This window comes from Spinacia oleracea, chromosome 3, assembly GCF_020520425.1.
Source record: "Spinacia oleracea cultivar Varoflay chromosome 3, BTI_SOV_V1, whole genome shotgun sequence".
Lineage (NCBI taxonomy): Eukaryota > Viridiplantae > Streptophyta > Magnoliopsida > Caryophyllales > Amaranthaceae > Spinacia > Spinacia oleracea.
Window position 1 is genome coordinate 129,546,961 of NC_079489.1, and position 21,734 is coordinate 129,568,694.

At 37.2% G+C, this 21,734-nt stretch overlaps 1 protein-coding gene across 1 annotated transcript; it reads right to left on the reverse strand.

Annotated features, from left to right (window-relative positions):
* Positions 1-3,448: 3,448 nt before the first annotated feature.
* On the reverse strand, positions 3,449-21,136 carry LOC110777840 (exosome complex exonuclease RRP44 homolog A). The gene is made up of 24 exons (XM_021982428.2): positions 20,828-21,136; positions 20,597-20,734; positions 20,307-20,464; positions 19,226-19,281; positions 17,178-17,300; positions 16,911-17,041; positions 16,557-16,794; positions 14,811-14,958; positions 13,849-14,089; positions 13,528-13,684; positions 13,376-13,444; positions 12,266-12,391; positions 12,126-12,178; positions 11,854-11,960; positions 10,300-10,354; positions 10,093-10,192; positions 7,747-7,858; positions 7,282-7,402; positions 6,993-7,052; positions 6,797-6,902; positions 6,598-6,693; positions 5,279-5,360; positions 5,112-5,177; positions 3,449-3,839 (listed from the first exon to the last, which is right to left on the reverse strand). Exons 1-24 carry the CDS (start codon positions 20,879-20,881, stop codon positions 3,638-3,640), a joined length of 2,799 nt encoding a protein of 932 aa, XP_021838120.2. The 5' UTR covers positions 20,882-21,136; the 3' UTR covers positions 3,449-3,637.
* Between the last annotated feature and the right edge of the window lie 598 nt (positions 21,137-21,734).

Genomic DNA, 21,734 nt, shown 5'->3' on the forward strand with positions numbered 1-21,734 from the left:
CGCCCTCAGTTTTGACGAGATCCTCATATCATAGATGGGAGAAGGGGGCAGAGAATAACCAAAATTAACAAACAAGTTTTCTCAAAATAAATGTTACCTGATGGATTGAAGAGAAGATTTCCAAGAACTTCAAGAACAGGACTTTGAAGATTGTGGCGGAGCTACAGTGCCTCTTGGTGGTTGCTAGACGCCGGAAATCGCCTTCTTCTGTGGCTCTCAAATGATTTTAGAAATGAGGGGGAAAATCACTCATAATTATCACTTATTTATAAAGGGGTAAGAAATGATTACCCCTGCCATGCGTCATCACCCTACTGGATAACCCAAGAGCAGTAAAAACTAACGTCCGTTTTCACTCCTCATGAGGGGCAAATGATGTGGGCCTGAATATCTCCACCATAAGGCCCAAAAAAGCTACAATGACCAATACAGGCCGGCCCAGGCGATTCATGGGCCCAAGCCCAGGAAGTAGGCCCAGACAATGGTACTTAAACGAAATAAAGGCAAAGCCTTATTATTGGAAAGCTCACCTTCTCTGAGAAGCCAGGCCCAATTTGTAAAAGGCTCATCATTGTTGGCCAAAAGACACGTGTCCTAAATCCCCAAGGAGCACGCATCCCACAGCTAGGGTTGAGGGATCAATTCCCAAGAAACCCTAGCCCTATAAATAGCTCGGATCCCAAGGTAAGGGGTAATCAATTCATTCCCACCTACCAAAACTATCTTTGCTCTGCCTTCTCTCTTAAATTACTTCTCTCTCTAGCCTATACTTACTTAGGCATCGGAGGGAATATTCCTACGGGAATATTCTTGTTTTGCAGGTTGCCAGAGGGTTCGTGTCAGCTCATACTTGATACCTCCGAGGAACGCGTGACACGTCATCACCGTAAAAGATCCCACAACACCAATCAATAGGAATTATCCACAGTACCAACAATCAACAACATTCAATCTTCCCTTCATATTAATTCATGTATTCCTAATACCCTAGAATATAAACTACTCACACATATTTAATTTTAATTTAAACAAAGCAAACATGATTAATGAAAACATAATTAAAATTGAATAACGAAGAAAAGAAATAAGAAATACCAAATTGAAGAACAAATGATGAAATTTAAAGCTTGAAACTTGAATTGAATAATAAAAGTAATTAACAAAAGTTTAGAGAGAGAATAAAACTAAGTAATAAACTAAGAGTCTAAAAAATAAGATGCTGAAAATAAGACGACTAAAGGCTATATTTATATTCTTGCCCAAAAGTAGAAGAAAAAACCGGAAGCATAAGCTAAAAACCGCGCCCAGGGGTTGTCGTCGCCCGATCGGGCAATGGGCCTCCCGATCGGGCGATCTGCTCGTCAAACTGCACGATCCCGTATCTTAAAAATACTATATCTCCGTCGTTATAAGTCGGAATTAGGCGAGTGACCATTCGTTGGAAAGCTCTTAAAGTCTAGAATCCAACCTAATTTGAATCGCTGCATTTGGAGTTGTATAACTTGCGTTATGATCAAAAGAGTGGACGAGATTCAGTTTTCTACTTCTTTCACTATTGGCTTTGCTTGAAAATTCTTCCAACTCAGTGTTTGCGCTCTCGTAAGTACACAATCTCTTGTAGTGATTCAGATGAGTAGAAAATTCACACAAATATGATAATTACTACAATGATAAACCTGAAATTACAAACACACTACAAGGAGCACATTAGTACTAAAAATCGCTCCGAAGAGCTCATTTGAGATCAAAAAGTACTAAGGGACAGGGGTGAAAACTCTATATAAAACGCATATATCAGTCAGCACACCCTCGGGAAACATCAGTAGGATTAATTGTTTGCTATATCGAGGCCCACACAAAGGGTGGGAGTTCAAGCACAAAGAGGAGATCGACATCCTGCAGAGGAAGTTTTCGTCTATCTCCATAGAGGAAACCCCGAAAGAGACGGAAGAAGAAGCATGTAGCGAGGAGGATAAACCTCGCAGAATGAGTTCCGTCTACATGGTGTATGCAATGCGGAAAGAGGCCCCGAATACAAGAGAGAACTCCGCGAATATGATGTATGTGGACCTCTTGGTGAATGGGAGGAAAGCTCGTGCCATGGTCGACACCAGCACCTCTCACAACTTTGTCACTGAAACAGAAGCCTGAAGATTGGGGTGGTACTCAAGGAAGGAGGCGGTAGCATGAAATCCGTCAACTCTAAAGCCAAGTCGACCCTCGGTGTGGCAAACAAGGTGGAAACAAAGTTGGGAGAATGGGAAGGAAAGATGAACTTCACTTCCGTCAACATGGACGACTTCAACCTTGTGCGTGGGTTGGAGTTTCTCTGCACCAGCAAAGCAATTGTAATGTCTCACTTGAATTCTTTGCTTGTAACAGGTGGACAAACTTGTCTAGCTCGAAGTACAGGTACTCCCACAGATAGAAAAAAAGAAGGGCCGATACCTTTCGGCAATGCGAGTGATGGAGCTCCGGAAGAAGGCAATATTCTAGAAACAACCTCGCATCAACTACCCACCAAGGGCTGAGTGATGGAGCCACTTAGAAAGGCGACATCTCAAATACCCCTCGCAACAAACACAAGAATTAAGATGAAAGCTCAAGCCCAGTAGCTCCGAGTAAGAAACTAGAAACAAGGAAGACTTGGATTCAGAAGAAGCATCAAATCCAAAAATAAACCATCAACAATACTCCCAAAGAAGCTCACTAACCAACCAAGACACAACAAGATTCAATAAGACTCCAGAAACCGCCATCAACCAACGACACAAAAGAGAGCACAAAATTTAGGATATGAGCTTTTCTTTTATCTATTGTAGTTCTTCTAAGTCGGCGAGGGTGTCGACAACTTAAGTGGGGGAGGATGTTAGAATCCAACCTCCCTTTACTTGTATTTTGCTTATCTATTGCTTTCTAGGAGCTTTCTAGGCTTAATAGAATTATTATGTTTATGTAAACCCAGTGTTCACCAGCAATTTTTAGCTAATTTAAAATAAACCTCTACGCGGGATATAGACCAATACCTCACATCAGAAGTTATCTTTGCTTAATCACTTGCGATGTTGTTAACCTTTATAGATATTGTGTTTTCGCATATTTTTAAGCGCTAACGGGCTCAGCTCGTTAACTACGCCTCATTATATACATGGCTGGATTACTTCCCAAAAGATTTTACCAAGACATGGGTTGTTTCAAAACATTTCGAACAGTCAATCGCCCAATCGCTTTCCTGATTAAGTGATTTAATAGTCCCACTGGGCCAACAACAATCACGATAATAATCATAAAAATAGGAGTGTTTATAGAAGCATCTTGAGTACTGTTCTTTTTTCTTTTTTTCCTTTTGTCTCAGATTCTGGAATATTTCTTCTAACAACTCTTTTTGAGTTATGGTTTACCAATTATATCCATATTCCTCAACAAACATTAAAAAAAAAAAAAAAAAAAAAAAAAAAAAAAAAAAAAATCTATACCAACTTTATGAACCAAAGGTTGAGTGATTCTTTTAGGGTGCCTTCTGCCAACGATATTTACAAACATGAATTTTGTAAATAATAACAGCACGAATGAAATAAACCCGCCATACTTGGATAAAATGGGAAAAAATCACAACAGGAAGGTTGAGAAATCTGATTTATTCAGTAAGAGTCAGTTCAAGCTTAGGCCTGTTTGGCTGGGGTTCTACCACCTCCATATGAATTCTCACCATTTGCAGAACATTGTAACAAATGCTACTATCTGCTTTTTTAACCTGCTGATGCTGCTCATCCACCAACCATTCTCCGCTCCCATTATCACCTCTTGCAGTTAAATAAACAGGCCCCTCAATACCATACCTAAAAATAAAACGGGCATGTCAAACATTATCCAGAGGGCAGAAGGTTAGTTAGTAAAGGGAGGGGTAGAGAGGAAAATATTGACGATAGAAATTAGAAAATTATGCAGTCTCCCCAACAAATCATCATACCAAGAAAATGCATCCTCACTTGTTTAAAATTTACAGGCATTGAGTTTAATACAAGTCAAATTTAAACTAAGAACTCATGTAATGTTGTTGACAGTTGTCTCCTGTCACCGAGGATACAAACTTGCACTAGATCATCTAGTCTAGATAGAAGCATGCCTTCTCATGTGTTTATGTGCAGATCTGCAAGGGGGAGTCTGAATCCCATTCATAAACAGGCATCTATAGCCTTTTTACTGGTGCTCCTAAATGCATGCCTAAATGCAGAAACCTTAAGACAAATTTGATGCAAAATGTGAAGGCTGTACAGCAACTAAATGTAGCAAGATATTCACTTCTCTTCTAGAAACTAGTCACCCTAGAAAGTAGTTTGATATGTTCACAGTTCACCTTTATGATCGCCTATTTGCTAGAAAGTAGTCACCCTATTTCACTCCATGGACCCCCATGCTTTATCACTCGAGTTGCAGTGCAGTCTAGCCTTAAATGGCATTCGTGCTCACTTCCCAGGGAGTGTTTTTGGGGTTAAAAGTCGATAAACGTCAGACTTTGCCAACGGCCCATAGCATATGTCAAGGTCATCATCCGCATAACTTCCGAAGAATAAATCAGATTGCGTAGTATGACCACTTAACAAAGAAGCTTCTAATTCTATGTAGCCATGTAGGTAAAATTTAAAAATGCATGCTGAGTCCATATGCCTGGGGGTCTAGCACGGGTTGTGCCACAAATTTCAAAAGGATGGCCCAGGCACGGCCAGGATCCATGTATATCTCGCCAAGGCTAAGTTTGAGTTATTTTGTGTGCTTAGTCGTGCCAAATCAGTGATTTTCCAACGAAAATGTGACCCCAAGCACGACCCACAGCCCAGAACGACAGCAGTCATGCCATGCCATGCTTCCCAAGGAAGTATCAATGTTAAATACTTTTATGAATAACTGCCTGACTAAATTAGCATCTGCAGTTGCTAGAATTACTACAGACCGTGTTCGGACATGTATAATGACATCAGTTAGAATGTAACATACGACAATATTAAAGAAAAAGTAGAGACGAGATCTGTTATCAAGTAGATCTCCAAGCAACCATAAATGTCAAGAAACATGACCAGAGGAGTCAAAATAAGGAGGACTAGAAAACATACTTGGGCACAAATACAATAAAACCATTGGATCTTATCTTCACTATTCTGGCCTCTGTATCAGTGGGCCTGCAGAAAGTAAGAGTTAAAGTGTGTAAAAATCTCAATACACTACACATCTGCAACTTGTACCCTGCTGGTGCAGAGGAAAGGACGAGGAAGACATGTACCGTTTCCTAAAGTATATTAGTGTATGAAGCTCCACCGATGCCCGACCAGCCATTTGGGCATTTCTATGTCGGTAGTTCAAATCTGAAGGCAATCGAGATGGTGGAACTATTAGTAATGAGCACAAGAATGTAACTGACTAGACAAGTTTTAGTGCACATCTATCCGACGATAAGGAGCCTCCTATTTCAATCAGAAAATTAGGACTGCAAACATAAAACATAATCCCTTAGCAATCCAGAGACTATAGTCATTCATACATGCAACACGTCTTTAAAATAACATCTCAATTTTTCTCTTTATCAATCAGGTTAACGTATCCACTATATTCTACCAAAATAAAGATAATGGAAACTAGAGGCCTAACAGACTGAACCATGTTGAGTACAGCATAAGAAATAATATGTTAGAAACAGCATACAGGAAACTGAAAAGAATACCACCCAGAATACAGTAAGAAACAGTAGAGACAGGAAACTGAAAATAATGTTTCCGACGTCAAACATTTATTCCTCGTAAAACTATTAAGGCCATGACAAGAATAAGACTTGTTTGACTCTCTGCCAGACTGTACAAATAGGGTGTTATATAACAAAAATAAAATATCCATTGATCACTTTAAAATGCAAGAGGCAGGGGAGAGAGCCTAAGTAATTTTATTTGAAAAAAAAAGACAAACGAAAAACAAGAAAGATTTACTTCCCCAGATCCATTTTATTTGGTATCTTAAGGAAGTTATGATTCATACAATAGTGTCACAAATTCCATAGCTGTCAAATAAAATGGGATGGAGGGAGTAGAATAGATTGGTAAATAATCAGCGTCCTAAAAAGTAAAGAACAATAAGAAAGATTTCAGATAAATCAACTGGAGAATCACATGGCACCGACGAGACAAACAAATTAAAGCAATCTGGAAGAATAAACTGGAAATGACATAACAGACCTAAGCAGTAGACCAAACATTCCTAATGCAACAAGAACTGGCACTTGAGGACAATCCAAAAGAATCTGGCAATAATTCCTAATCCAACAAGCAGACAATTGAAGTATGATTGTTGATGATTCCTTAGATACATGTTCTCTAACCCAAGGGCCAAGGCTACAGCATAAACAAAAATCAATGACCAAGGACTTCACATGAAATTCGAAGTTTGGGATCACAAGTTTCATCTTAGCTGTCCCTTAGTAGGATTATGTAATTCACTCAGTTTACCACTCCATCTACGTCCTAGACACTTAGCTCCAGTAGAATACTAATTGATCATGCATTCAACGATATCATCCTCCATAACTAAGCATCAAAGTCAATGTATACTTACTGTCAGCAATACTTGTAAGTTGAGGCCTATCCTGGAATATTGCTGGAAGCTTGGATATCCCTATGGATGCAGCTAGTAACCTGTGTATTACTACATCTGCAAATATGAAGCATATAGGAATTTGTAAATAACAAGTACAACAGACTATAACCATGCTGCTACTTACATAAACTATGAGAAGCTCAAATAATTTACTAACCTGCATATCTTCGTATAGGAGAAGTAAAATGAGTGTACAAAGGTGCAGCAAGACCATAATGAAGATACTCTGGAGGGCTGAGATCTCCACTGCAGAAATATACTGCCTAAAATTGTGAAGTGAAAAGACATTGCAAGTTAGGGTTTCAACCTCCACAGCATTACCATATTATGTCCAAAACATCATGGACTCTTACCTGTGACATGCATCTTGTTGCCAGAATCCGGATCAGCTTGTTGAAATAAGGATCATTACCCTAAGAACAAAAAACCATGCAGGTCAGCAACAAACTCTGTTCCCCCTTGCTTGATTCAAAGAAAAGAAGCATTGGACATAGGCAGAAGGGATTCCTATTGTTTGGAGTTATTCATTTGGAGCTAGTCCAGAATTCCCCTCCCCCTTTCATCTGTCATTTTTTTCTTTTTGGCCATTTGGGTCTGGGGTAAAGGGAAGAAGGGAGAGAATAGCAGTTGTAAATCACTTACCACTGCCCGGTCGAGTGAATCAGCAAGTGCCTTTGATGATGAGACATCCAGATCAAGGCCAACAGCAGCAGCAGTGCGTAGCAGAGGCTCAAGCATCTCTCTTGTTGGAGTAGGGTGACGCCTACAAGAATATTCCAGATGAAAATAAATCTAGAATTTCAATGACAACAAGACTAGAAAAGCATACCAATCACCACCAGCCTTGAACAAAGTAGCTTGAATATACAAATGCACTTTAAGCGTCAGAAACTCAATTTCATTATCATAACAGAATAACATTTGTATATAGTAACTTTATTGCCTAAGCACTTGAGACACATTCCATTTCAGGATGTCACTGTACTTTCCTGAATCAAATTAATATGATGAGCAAATACCAATGCACAACCGTAAAAACTGACACATTGGTAGCAAGCTTTATATCAATCTAACAAAACTGTCAGTGAATAGGGCATAAAATTGTACCTTAACATTGAACAAAATGGAAAATGTTTCAATACTTTTTCTGCAACTGAAACATTGGCAGCAAGCATAAACTCCTCAACCATTTGGTTAGCTTCTCGAATTTGATACATTCCTGAAAAACAACATTCAAGTTTACAAGATGGTATAGGTATTGCAAAAAAAACATAGGTGGGAGAGAGAACTGAAATACAAAAAAATCAATGGCTTGCATTAGAAACACTCAATGATTAGGGTTAGGAAGTCAGAGAGTACCGAAAAGTATGAGTATAATCTATTACTGCATAAAAACTCAAAGAAAGGTAACTAAACAATTCCATGCTTCGGCTCGTGATTTTAGCATGTATACCCATTACATTCAATCATCTCTCTCTAAGACTATCACCTAACAGCAAAAAGGAAAACAAATATCAGCACAAAATGGTGACAGAAGTGGGGTTTAGAAAGGTCGGAATAACATGTCGGCTCATTGGTTCTACTTGAGTGAACAATTTTAATCACCAAAAACATACCAGTCACAATAAATAATGTCTGTTCCATATAGTTGGTTTGACTGTAAATTTTCATTTGTTTCTCCATCAATTTGACACACTTTCCGAGATGAATTTCCTTCTCCCTCTGTCCTAGATTACTATATAGATATTTACACATTTCTTATTCATTTGTCCCAGATTATTTTCTACACTTCTATTTTAGGAAAGTCCCCACCACCCCACTATAATAAATATAATTCAAATACATTTGTCTTTCCGCTACTAAAAGGTTATGGTCCCACACTCTCTCGTATTCAATTAAAGAAATCCTAATATCTCCTATAACATCCATTTTTTCAAAAGAATAATACTCCTATCTTCTTTTACATCTGCTTTTCCAATAAAATCTCTATTCTATAAGGGAACTCCTGTCTCCTGAGGTTATTTTAATAAATGGTCATTTGGTGTCCCCTGTAGAATAGACTATAATACCCTTGGTAAGTTCACAATTTCATTAAATTTAATTAAAAAAACCGAATTGTAATAATTCTTAAAATTGATCATTTATGCCATCTTGCAAATAAGGAATTCCAATGCAACTAACGCATAAAGTATTTCATATTTTAGTACATGGAAGACATTTGCAATATGACAGCCAAAAATCAACAATAAATTTGAAATAATGTCCAACCATCCTTAAATTCTCTCCTTAGTAATTTATGATAATTTCTAATCCCTTAATTCTCTCCTTAATTCTTACCGTGTATAATATTTATTTGCCATCAGCTATCAAACCCCCTTTTGTTACCTCCTTCTCCGTGACAGAGCCCTATACTCACAAAGTGATCTCTTGCCGCCACCATAGCCTTTTCACCCGTTTTATAAACTTTATAGAACGTTGAGCAAGAGAATGGCCATAAGACATTCTATAAAGCCTCATGTTATTTCAGGTTAAGATATAATAATGCAAATATTTTTTTTTCTTATATTCACAAGCATCGCTAAGACCATGTCCATCCCAACTAATTTGTATCCAAGGAGTTTAACTGCTATGTGTACTTTCACTTTAAAGTTTTCCATTGTTTTGGACAATTTGTCAAACAAGTAAAAATTGATTGCAATGTGCACCCTCACAATGAGGAATAAATTTGATACATATCCGTGATGATTATCTATAAAACTAATTGATATACGCACTTTCATTTGAAATTTTGCCATGATTTTGGACAATTGCCAAACAAGTAAACTTCGATTACAATTTGCTACCATCGCAATGAAGGTGCATATAGCACTTCTATAGTTCTATTTGAAAATTTAATCAATCAAGGGCCCAGACTAAAACAAGAAGATCAAATAAGGCTTCACATTAAGTCTGAGGTCGTGAACTTGATTGTTGTAATTCACTAGTTACAAAAGGCAAAAGGCACTCTGATGGGAAAAAGGTTACTAAAAACCAAGTTGCAAGGCAAAGGAACACACACTACTCACTTAAAGACCACCCCCTATTACACTCACTTAAAAAGCACCTATTTGCAAAAAGACAGTATTTTGACTCCCTATTCTTTCAAAGAGGAGAGTGATGTATGGAAGAAACAAAGAGAAGAATGAAGGCGATTTGCGCCTCACAAGATTCTCAAGCGCCACTTGCCACAAATACATCTTAGGAACAATGTCTATAATGAAGTTAAGCGCCTAGGCATGCTTCTTTTACCAATGGGTTGATACTTGGTAAGATAAATTATGGTGTAGCTTCATAGTATTTCATCTAGTGATCTAGGAAGAAGTTCAAGTAATGAACGTATCATTGCAGCAGACTACCCTCAACAAATTTTTCAACATGGATGCATAAACTTAAAAGCATGAAAAGAATATATACCAATATCGAGAGGGTCATGAGTCTCAGTATCGATCTGGAACTTGACCTCTGCAGAAGCAAGTGTCAAGGCTCCTCTATCAATACGCCTTTGCCTCATTATCTGCAAAGGATATCCATAAAGGTGCCAATTAATCAGATTGACAAAAATGGCAAGCTTCTAAGTTGTAGTAGCAGAATTATAAAATATGAAAATTTGCTATAGCAAACCTTTGCTAAAACATTCATATTTCTTAGATCAGTAGTTAGCGGATCAACCAGGCGACTGCAAATAAATAAATAAAAGGCATCAGTTACAAATTTATAATGACAGCCATATAGGAATCCCCCCACACACAGTAATTAAACAGTTAACAAGGATATCACGAAATGAATAGATGCTAATAATCTGAAGTAGTGTCTTTTATTAGACAGAGGCCCGTTTGCTTATATTTACGAGCTTTCCTTCCCCGATGAAAACCCAGTATATTGAGAACAAACTTCACATATTGAGATCCAATCCAACATAACCTTAACAGCAATTGTTTTCAGACAAGGCACAAGAAATTAACAACCTGTAGCCATTCCGATAAAATAAGCAAGTCTTAGTTTGAACTCAACCAACCTATCAAGAATACAGACCATGCAGTGGAAAGAAACAATCTAGAATTTGACATGCTCTCATTATCGACTGAAATGAAACTGCAATCCTACACAAAATATTAAGTTGGTCATGCACCTGTGTTCCCATCTCTGGCTTAAATGTAATTAGAATCACCACTCTGAGCAATGCAATCAAGCACCAAATTCATAGTCTGTTTACTGATCTAGGAAAAGCCGAGCACAGGCACTGGAAAGAGAGAAAATTCTCATTTATATTCAGACAGGAACCACACAGATGAATAAATAATCCTGGCTGGAAGATTGACATCTCATCTAGATATGCCATCATGTTGTTATCCCTTCACACATACACGGATTTTCGAGTGGATGACATCGGTCTTGTAGTCTCAGTTGGGGATGGGATTTCACGTATTTATGGATTGTACGAGATACAAGGCACTTACTTCTATCCCTTTTGGTAGTTCGGTCGTGGACCATTTAGTACTGGCTTAAAGCCTTAATCAATAAGATTTAATAATTGGTTCAAATCACACAGAAATGTTTGTTTGCCTTCATGCAAGCTGCTGGCTCACAAAGAGAAAAGTACTGAAGACCTTATCAGTATACGTAACAGACACATCATGAACTCACAAAAAGGTTGCCTAGCTAGTTCAGACTTCAGTGGTTCTGGCTCTGGATTTAAAACACAACCAAGTAGTATTGTAAAACTATCCCGCGGGTTCCTGACATTTTCTCTACAACATGAGGGTAGACCTATTTCAAGAGTGACTTCTTCAAATAAACTTCTCTTGGCTCGGAGTACTTTTACAACCACCTTTCTCTTTGAAGTACGGCATTTTCTATAAATCTTTTGGGCAGAATGGCAGATATTTCATAATTTTCAAATACAAACTGACAAAAAAAAAAGTACTCCAGCCTCAGCAATCAAGAAAAGGCCATTAAATGACTTGCTCTACATCTCTACGTGTGAATATGTATTTCCAGGAACATTACTTCCATGACATGCTGCATAAACATCAGAATCACAAAACCCAGTTGCCATGCTCATGCAAGTACTTCATAGTCTCATACTGGAATACCTGATTCACTGCTACATCTAACATAAGCAGGCTGTTATGCAAGAACATAAGGCTTTAAAAAATGTTAGAGATGAGAGAAAACCTATCGTCCATCCTGGCTTGAGCCTCAACATAAGACATTGCTGCACATGACTTGATAACGCTTTTTGTGAACCTAGAAGATATAATATCTGCTTGTGGTGTGATTTCCTGGAATTTGAATTCAGTACATATTTAGAGGGTAATGCAAGCATAACTTATACTTGGTTAGACAATCAAGTCTTGCACGTCGGAGAATGCCATGGTATGTTAAGGAACATGCATATCAACATAGATGATTTCAATTTAGTAATTATGCAAAAATAGAGGACTTACCCAAATAACAGAAAAGGCCAACCTTTCAACATCTGACCTAAGAGAGCAAATATCTGCAAAAACCATAGAATGTAACCACATCTTGGCACTAAAATTCTCATTTCTGAAACACTGTCAAATAGTTAAGAAACTGCGTTAACCTTCTGTCAAAGGTTTTGGAAGCATGTCAATTCGTCGCTCCACCAGATACACCGATGTCCCTCTCTGTGACGCCTCATCATCAAGAGGAGTTCCGGGATGGACAAAATTAGTTACATCAGCTATGTCTGAAAAAAATCTATGGTCAAGGATCTCAAAAGTTACTGTCCATATGTGCTCTACAAACAGAGTACAATATGAACACTTCAACTACACAACTGTTAAGTGTTACTCAAGTTAAGGACCAATAGAGATCCAGCAACAAAACACCGCAAAGAGTAAACTTTGGAATCTTGCAGCCTTACACATGCAACCACAAACCAAACTCAATGCAGATATAAAAAATGAGCGGCATAAAATGGTTTGGGAAACATTAAATTCCTATTCTAAACAAATCCAGTAAGAAATAAGAAAGTAATAATATAGAATTAAGGTTAAGGATGAAGCTGAAAACGGCCATTCCATGTTCCATTCTAAATACCAAAATAATTTCACTCTTTGTTCAACCATAAATAATAAATACACAAGAATAAAGAACAGAGGAAATTTTTAGGATTGCTAATACTATGTACATTCCTTCTCAATTTTGTTACCTTTTGTAGTTGTTTATTGGTCTCAGTTTTAGATTATTAAACGATGAATTCCAAAAAAAAAAACCATATATACTGAATTTAAGGAAAAGGAACCAATAAATAAAAATCCAAGATTATGCAGTGGAATGGGACTAATATGACAAATATGGAATGAGATAGGCATAAAAGAAAAAACATTCTACCAATATTTTAAAGAAATGGAATGAATGATAATGTTCATTCCAAAGAAACTCATATGGAATGGTGTATGGTCGATTCCATTCCATCCATGTTGAACCCTAATATATACATAACAAGAAAAAAAAATGGAGCTCTCACATGCAATCACAAAATTCAGCAGAGTTCTGCACTACCCAAAAACACAAGAAATTCAAAAGATTAAATACGTTATTAAGTTCTTAAAATAAAACAGCTACAGAGTTGAAGATCTGCAAAATAACCAAGCATCAAAGTAAGAACATGTGCAAAACACATCATCAGCAAATACTTCGCAATCTCAAAAAGAAAACAAAAAGATACGGACTCCCACAGCAAAGTTTCCATTTGGAAGAAGTGTACAGTGAAGAGCATCATCAATGTCCCGGCAACCTATACCCACAAAGAAATAACAGAGTTAAGATATGGATAAATGATCCAGAAATCTACATAAAATCAAGATACGCAGTAAGTACCTGGAGGATCAACACTAAAAACTTGTAAATGTCTTAAGTCCTCTCTGTTGGGATCAGAAAGATGTTCAGCAGACACTGACCACGGTAACGGTGGCAAGCAAGCCAATACTTGAGAAGAAAATGGTCGAGAGTTTATATCGTTCTCTATAAGTACAACCTGCATCATCCACATTACTCAATGATGTATCAAAAACAAGGGGTTCCAAACAATAAAAAGAAATGGAGAGGAATAACATTAGTCAAGAAACAGAGACACAAAGACTTTTCATAAGAAACTCGAGAATGAAAAGCCATGCATGAAGGTTGATGAACTATCCAAACCTCAGTTTCAGTTTCCCTATCACCAATTTCTCCAATGGTTTGTACATAGTGACCAGAGGGATAGCGAGATAAACGGTCCCAAGAGTCAACAGCCACAACAATTCTCTTATCTAAAAGATTTCCAAGCTGTCGAGTCTGAATACGAATCTTAGGTATTCTACGATCCTTTGAAACAAATAAAGCATGAGCAATCCCACCAGCACCAGCAGGCATAGGCATTGGCTCTAGAGATCCACAATAACTACACAAAAGAAAGTGAAAATGTCAACGCCCAACCAATACTATTCTCTTTGAACAGGATGCAGAAGATATAATTGCATATAACTAAAGCTTAAAGAAGAACTGAAGCAATTTTTATGGCTTTTCAAACTCAAGCTAGCCAATATTATAAAGTGCAGGAGAGTGAATATATTATCTCCCAGACAAAATTCAAACTGGGATCCCAACACTTAACATAAGTTTCGTTTGTTTCATCACGACCCAAACCCACATATTTTCCTACTTCAGTATTCAGATCAACTGCAAGTACCTATAAAGTAGATGCCTGTTTGAAACACATACACTAAGGCTCTGTTCTCCTCACCTTATTTTCAGTTATTTCAGGTCTAACAAGTTCGGATACTATAACTTAGGGCTAATAAGTTCAGCGCTAAACAAGTTCATAACTTCATATAGTATAAGTTTGGGACTAATAAGTTCAAGACTAATAAGCTCCACTTTCTCTCCAATTTTGGAGGAATGTTGATTATTAAAGAGGGAGGGGAAATCCCTCCCCTCCCCTCCCCCAACCCCTTATCAAAGCAAGGTAACGTGTTCCCCTCCCTTTCCCGTCCCTCCTTTTATCTCCCTTTCCTCTTATCCAAATAAAGTGTAAAGGAAGTTCAAGGTGATGGGGCACGGAAGTAGTGAGGAAATTATTTTGTCCGATGCATTCAATTAGATGCAAAAACAAAACTACTTACGAGTGCCAGTTCCGCTTTATGACACCCACAACACATCCAGATGGACGACTAGGAGTTGTATCTGCACTGGAGCCTTGGACATTTGTACTTCTAGGCGCATCATCAGCACTACTTTGAACAAGGTGCACACTTTCATCTTCTTCATCCTCTGCCAAGAAGTAATCACAAAATTTATCTCATGTTAGGTAAAATCAAAGGAAATATAATAAAACTGGATTCCTCATCTAGTCAGGGGACACGTAAGACCTTCAAGGATTACGTCACAGTTTATGAGTCACAAGAAGATGATTCTCTAAGTATTGAAACACAAACACCGAGAAAGTCAAGACATTCTTAGGAAATAATTAACCAAAACTGACAAAGAACCGTCAGCATACAATCGCCAAAGAAGATATGGATGGTTGAAAAGTTATTTGAAACTTTCTATGACCTTCCTAGTTGGTTAACTTTATTAATATTGCATTTGCTATAAAAATGATACCCGGGCTTCTAAATTCTCTTTGACAAAGCAAATTATCTCTCTTGGTAAATAAGTCCATTTTCTGCTCTCCACAATGTCCACAAATATCATTGACAATCACTATTTTCTTTTCTACTACCAACCAATATAAAGCAACAATAACTGAAATTATGAGCTTTAGCAACACAAAGCATGCTGATTGTGATACAAGTTTTCTCAGGAGTTTCTCTAATAGATCTAAAGCATGACCTATGAGTTACCTGGTAATGATACAGTTATTCGTGGTTGGACTCGCATGAAGTGATAAATTCGCCGGGCCTAACACAAGCCCGGTACATGAGAAGATTTTGACCACATATAAGTCTGACGGGTTTTCATCATAAAACTAATTGGTGATAGGTGGAGTAGTCCACCAATCTTATATGTTAGTCAATCTCTCTCTATTTCTCCAATGTGGGATAACTAGTCCATTACTCACATGTGGATTATACCCTTAACATAAATAAGGAAAATATTCCATCTTGTTCTCTAGTTATTACTGTAATTGTTATTTTAATTAATACTTTTTTTTGGGGGGGGGGGGGGGGGGGGGGGACCCGGTAAGGGGTATGACTTGGAAATGGTGCAAAAACCACTGGGGGGGGAGGGGGGACCCGGTAAGGGTATGACTTGGAAATGGCGCAAAAACCCACTGAGATAACAAAATAATTTGGCACGGGTACAAGAAAGTAACCCCTAAGGCCCACCGTGCTGGTAAAACTAATAAGAAAGCAAGCTCAAAATTATGATCTTCCCTTTTACCATGTTACTCATGTGAGCAAGCATTAGAAATTTAAACTATGTCATAATGGAACTTGTGAGACTTACTTCAGCATATAAAACTTCAAACCAGCAAAAGGGGATACTACAGTAAACTAATGCATGAACTCAATGTCTGCATAAATACTTTCACAGTTATTTGGTGAACTTTTATTACAAACATAATCCTAGGGATTGAATAATATGAACCCAAAGAAGGGTCAAAATGCCTATCACCAGTTTCTTGGTATATAGTTTGTTTGATTAGTCTTCACTGAAAATTTTCACTGTCCTTGCAAAACCATTTTAGATGCATTCACCTTTCTTCAAGGGAATGCAAAGAGGCGGCAAAGAAATTGGAGCCAACTACCCTGAGCTAAACAAAATAGTCCTAGGGACTCAACAATGAGGGAAGTACAGCATCAACATTAACCCACTCACATCTAAGGAGGATTTGGGAAAGGGAAATTTTAACCATGCGCACATACCTTCATCTGCTATTCGGGACTTCTCTGCATGCCACTGATCTTGAGGGAAAAGTTCCACAGCCACTACATCACCATCAAAAGCTCTGTTCATGTTTGTTCGCCCATGTATGACTATCTCATCACCAATGCTCTCACTTCCAACATATGCTTCAAATGGATTATAACGGTTCACACGGAGTTTTCCTTGATGGTAAATGCCACGATGTAAACCAGTAGTGATCTCTGACATTGGTTTATGCTGTACAAAAAGGGAAACGGATAATGGATTGGATACAGTGATCAGAGATTTGCGGGGCAAACACTTTAAAGGTAATTTATTGTATCAGTGGTAGCATAAAATTTCAGTGACCTTACCTCACTGTAAATAACTTTCCGCTTGGATGGTCTCAAGTCTTCAACACTATCCATCACCACGTCTTCGGATGCTGGCCGCGCAAGCAGATCAAGCAATGCTGGTTGACCCAGTGATTTGACATATGACTCAACTGAAACACGATTTGAACATCATAATCAGGTTTAACAAAGTTGAAATAAAACACTGCGAGAATCAATAATTACACAAATTAGGCTCAAGAAAAATTGTTACTTTCCACGAGGAGAAAAAAAAACTATCAAGAACACCTGTCTCAGCTGATATGCCTTCCTCATTTGCCTTCCTTTTGTTTTCCCTATCATTTGTAATCATTAAGACTCGCACTGCTGAGCCCAGATGCTTCTGATACCATTGAGTAGCAACGCGAATTGCTGTAAGGCCATTAATCATATCTCAGATTCGAAACCAGGAAAAGAAAAGACTGAAAACATCACTATAGAAACTGAGGTGCTTAAACATAGACAGCTCACAACTCTCTCGAAAAAGATAACTAGTCTGCCACAAATGTTCGATTTTAGCACACAGCTGGATAAGCTTGGGCTGCATGAAAACTTTGTAGCACAACAGGATGAGTGTATGACCAACTTTCTAAAACCGCATTGCAACGCTAAGCAAAATCTGTTAAGCTGCAGCTGACTGCTACCATCAACTTAACACTAAAAACACACATTTTTCTGTATTCTGTTCTTGACCTTGACACTATAGAAAGCTGCATAATGGCACATGTATTGACATATGAAGCTAACAAGATTAACTCACTCCTTCATCACTTTCTGTCAGCAATATTCCAAAGTTTACTGTCATAAATAGTTTACCTAAAAGGACAGCTCGGGATTTGAGACACAAGCCTAGACAATGATTACTTTCCAGAATTCCAGGTTCTTTGAATGCACAAGAGAGGGATTATCCTGATTACTTTTTGAGTTTTCTATTTAAAAGAAAAAGGAAATTATGAATGCTGGTAATCCTTCGCAATAATGACTTGTTGACATCGTAATGTAATTCATTACTTGAAAATCTTAGATATCTTTATACTCCTTTGTTCCTTTGAGTTGGTTACGCATTCTTGTTCCTTCTGCTCCTTGAAGTTCATTACATTTTATCTCTCTTCTATTTTTGGTAATCAATACTTACATTATTAATTTTTAATCATCCCTACCCCACACAAAAGTACCCACATACTCATATTTAGTTAAACAATTAATACTTTATGCCTTATTCTCCCAATTGCATTAACATCCACCTACTTTTACACCCTCTCTCCTAATTCCTTAATATGCATGTAGATAGTATTGTAAGTAACTCAAAGGAATTGAGGGAGTAACTTATTCTTACAATAAGTGATTTTGTATTACTAGACTTATTGACCACTTTCTCAATTGAAGAAATGTGTGCCTCCCTTCGCCTAAGTGCACAACTTATTGTCTCCACTTATGCATGCGCTACAGGAACCCTACAGCCTCAACACTTCGCTGACTCTTTAAAGCATTGTACTTCTACTTTTGGGCATCCAATTTATCAAAATAGGCATATTCAGAAAGAAAGGGAAAAAAAACACCCATTAATTTAATGGTGAACTTGTAAGTGATCAAAACCCCTCCAGTGCAACCAAATTGAGACATCCAACAAAAGAATGGGGATATGCATAGTGAATTAGTGATTATAGGAGAAAGTTTAAAAACCATATAAAAGCTTCATCCTGTGAACTATTCTACTAGGATTCTAACAATGGAGTACCAACATTAGTGGCATAAAACTCATTGCTAACAATGGAAGTGTGCACAACCCGTCAATTACTTATACCAAAAAAGATGTCCTTAGTAGTTGCCTTGTCATACATGGGATAAAATTCGTATTTTAGGTACTTGTCCAACTCAAACTGCAAAAATGTAGTCGCTTCCAAGTGTTCCTATTGTAAACAAGCTTACTATATTTTGCAAACGATAATTATATTCCGTAAATGAAGTTAGAACACAAACTCACGATAAACTAGAAAAAGAACAAAATGAATACCCATTGGTAAGTGTGCAAGTAGTCTGGAGAAGCTCTGAAGTAGTTGGACTGGACTGGACTGGACTAGAAAAAGTAAATAAATACTCTCTCTATTTTTCTCTCTCCTATCTCTCCCTCTCCCTATATGTATCTGCTCCAATCCCTAAGCATTTTTCCATCAACAACTCTAACCACGGTCATTCATTTCCATCGAGCAATTTCCTATCCTTATAAGGAACTACTTCGTACTGTTGTACTTCAAAAATAGGAACAATAATTACGTTAGTTGCAGCGTAAAACAAACCTCTGTCATTTCGATCATTTGGACTTTCATTGACCATAGCTTTGACATAAGTCTCCCTGAAGAAGGCAAATAGATAAGGCATGGTCAGAACATCAATATTAAAAAGGAAAAGTAGAACTAGAATGTTATAATTAATATACTATTATCTGCTTCTTGCCTTTTGTCCTTAACAAGATAATCTCAACATAACTTATTATGCACTTTAAAACGTTACCAAGACGGCAAGACGTTTATCATTAATTCATTACAGGGTGTGGCAGAAGTTAAATTCTCTAAGGAAATTGGCTAGTTCAGGTCACAATAGTATAATACTGATAGCAGTGTCATAGAACCTAATTGAATAACATCTCAATTCCATCTGATGGCAGTTTCACAAACCACAACCACTCTGTGGACTCGGAATTTTTTTTTTGCTGAAAATCTACAACTACAGTACGCTGAGATTTGTATGAACCCTACCTTAGAAAACCCAACTTAAAATAACCCCATTGCTTTGCAGCTAGGCTTAGAAATCAATGGTTATCTCTAGAGTGCACAGATTGGAAAATTTTAATCCGAACCCAAAAATATTGAGTTTTAGAACAAATATTTTCCAACCCAAGACCGAAACGATGCATCCTGCAAAAAAGCTGCACTGGAAGTCGGCCAACCTGTAACCAACCTGACCAACACGTAACTGCCATGACCAACCTAACAAAAATTGGTATTTAAAGAACTATAAGGTTTCAAAGTTAATTGTGCTAGTTTGCTCATTAATGTACTTATCAAACACTTTGAATATTGATATTCACCGCAGCTTATAGGGTATTACACATAATTTTAGTTCAAAATAAAATATTCACTGAAATGCCTAAATAATGATTCAAAATGTCCAAACCCAATGAACATTTGAACTCGAAATGTTTGGGTCATGTGATGATCATATATAGACGGAGGGGAGTGAATTCTCCAATCGATCATATCCTATTAGTTATGGAACCTGCTATTGATTTCACAGTGTATTGACTACATTTTCAGCATTTCATCACCTCTCGCTCTCACGTGTTCAAAGAAAGCATAAAAAAGGAAGCTCATAACTTACTTGTGATGCTCATTTGAGAAAACAAAGAACTTCCGTTGAGAATTGCTGCAAAGAGTTCTAAGCCTGTTGTAAACAGAAAGGTTCTTATTCTTAACCTCCTCCAACACCACAGACAACACCACCACTTCATCAATTGCTGAATTCTCAAGCAAATCAATCTTTCATTGCCCCACAAGAAAAAAAATTAACAATATCAATCGACAATATTCAAAAATTTAACAATATCAATCGACAATATTCGTCATAAATATACGGAATTTAAGCTCAAAATTCAAATTCAAATACAAAACCTGATTAAGAACAACATTTGTATCAACAATGATAATAGTGGAAGCATCAGAGCTCAACCGAGCAACTGAAGAATCACAAGTTTTACAAATTGAAGCACCACAGTAAATATCATCTCTTAAATAGTGTTCTCGAACAACCTGTGATAAGCAAAAATCACAAAATTAAGAAAAACTTAGGGATAACAATAGGGTTTGGATTAAGATGACTGTGAGAAAGAAGAAAGAGAAAACCTTGACAACTTTGCCTCCCTTCGTCTTCTTCACGAAAGACTTGCTCTGCAACATTTTGGAAATGCAAAATTATTCAAGTTGATTACGAATTACAATCAGTCGAATCCAATTGCTTCCAAAGTAGGGCAAGTTCGTCGAGGTGATTGGCTTTGTTGAGGGAATTGAAGAATATAATCACTCTTTCTGCCCAGAAAATTGCAAGGGTTTTAGGGTTTAGCTATGGCGCCACTGCACTGGGCAGTTGGTAATTTGATTTGGTGGGTTTAATCGTTTGAGATGTGAGAATATAACATGGTCCTGAAGAGGGACGAGTGAAGATTAAGGGTTGGGTCATGTTATTTAGAGCTTTGAAGTGAAATGAAATTAACTGAATTGAATTGATCTGAATGCTCTTGAATTATACGGAGTACCGAATTGAATTGAATGGATCTGAATGCTCTTGAATTATACGGAGTACTGAATTGAATTTAATTTAACTAAATATTATCGAATTGGAATAAGTACAAAGCCCTAATGACTCATACACTACCTTAGATTTCTGTAATTTTATTTCATATAATCTCAAAAAATCCTTGTTACTTACATTATCGATTTTTTTTAGGGAAATTATCGATTTCAATTCAAGTTTGAAGTTTTGTTTTTCAATTCGGTATTGCTTTAATCATTTATTTCAATTCTTTAATTTAGATTGTGCATTCAATTAGTAGTTTTGCTTTGTTTTTATTTTCAATATGTGTGAGTAGTTTAATTTCTAGGGTTTAGAGGATCTATAAATGTTTGATTGGGATTGGATTGGTTTCATTATTGGTTGTTAACTATAATTTCCAGAGTTTGCTTTAATTTTTCGTCAATTTTGTTCGTCCGGACTATTTTGATTGAGTTTTGTTAGCCTTAGATCATGCGCCAA

What these genes read in the sequence shown, in the direction of transcription:
- LOC110777840 (XM_021982428.2), bottom strand. Translation starts at nt 20,881, where the DNA reads ATGTTGCAGAGCAAGTCTTTCGTGAAGAAGACGAAGGGAGGCAAAGTT. An exon ending in TCCAAAACCTTTGACAGAAG is followed by an intron (nt 12,179 to 12,265) that starts GTTAACGCAGTT and finishes TGGTTTTTGCAG; the next exon opens with ATATTTGCTCTCTTAGGTCA. An exon ending in ATATGAATGTTTTAGCAAAG is followed by an intron (nt 10,193 to 10,299) that starts GTTTGCTATAGC and finishes TATCCTTTGCAG; the next exon opens with ATAATGAGGCAAAGGCGTAT.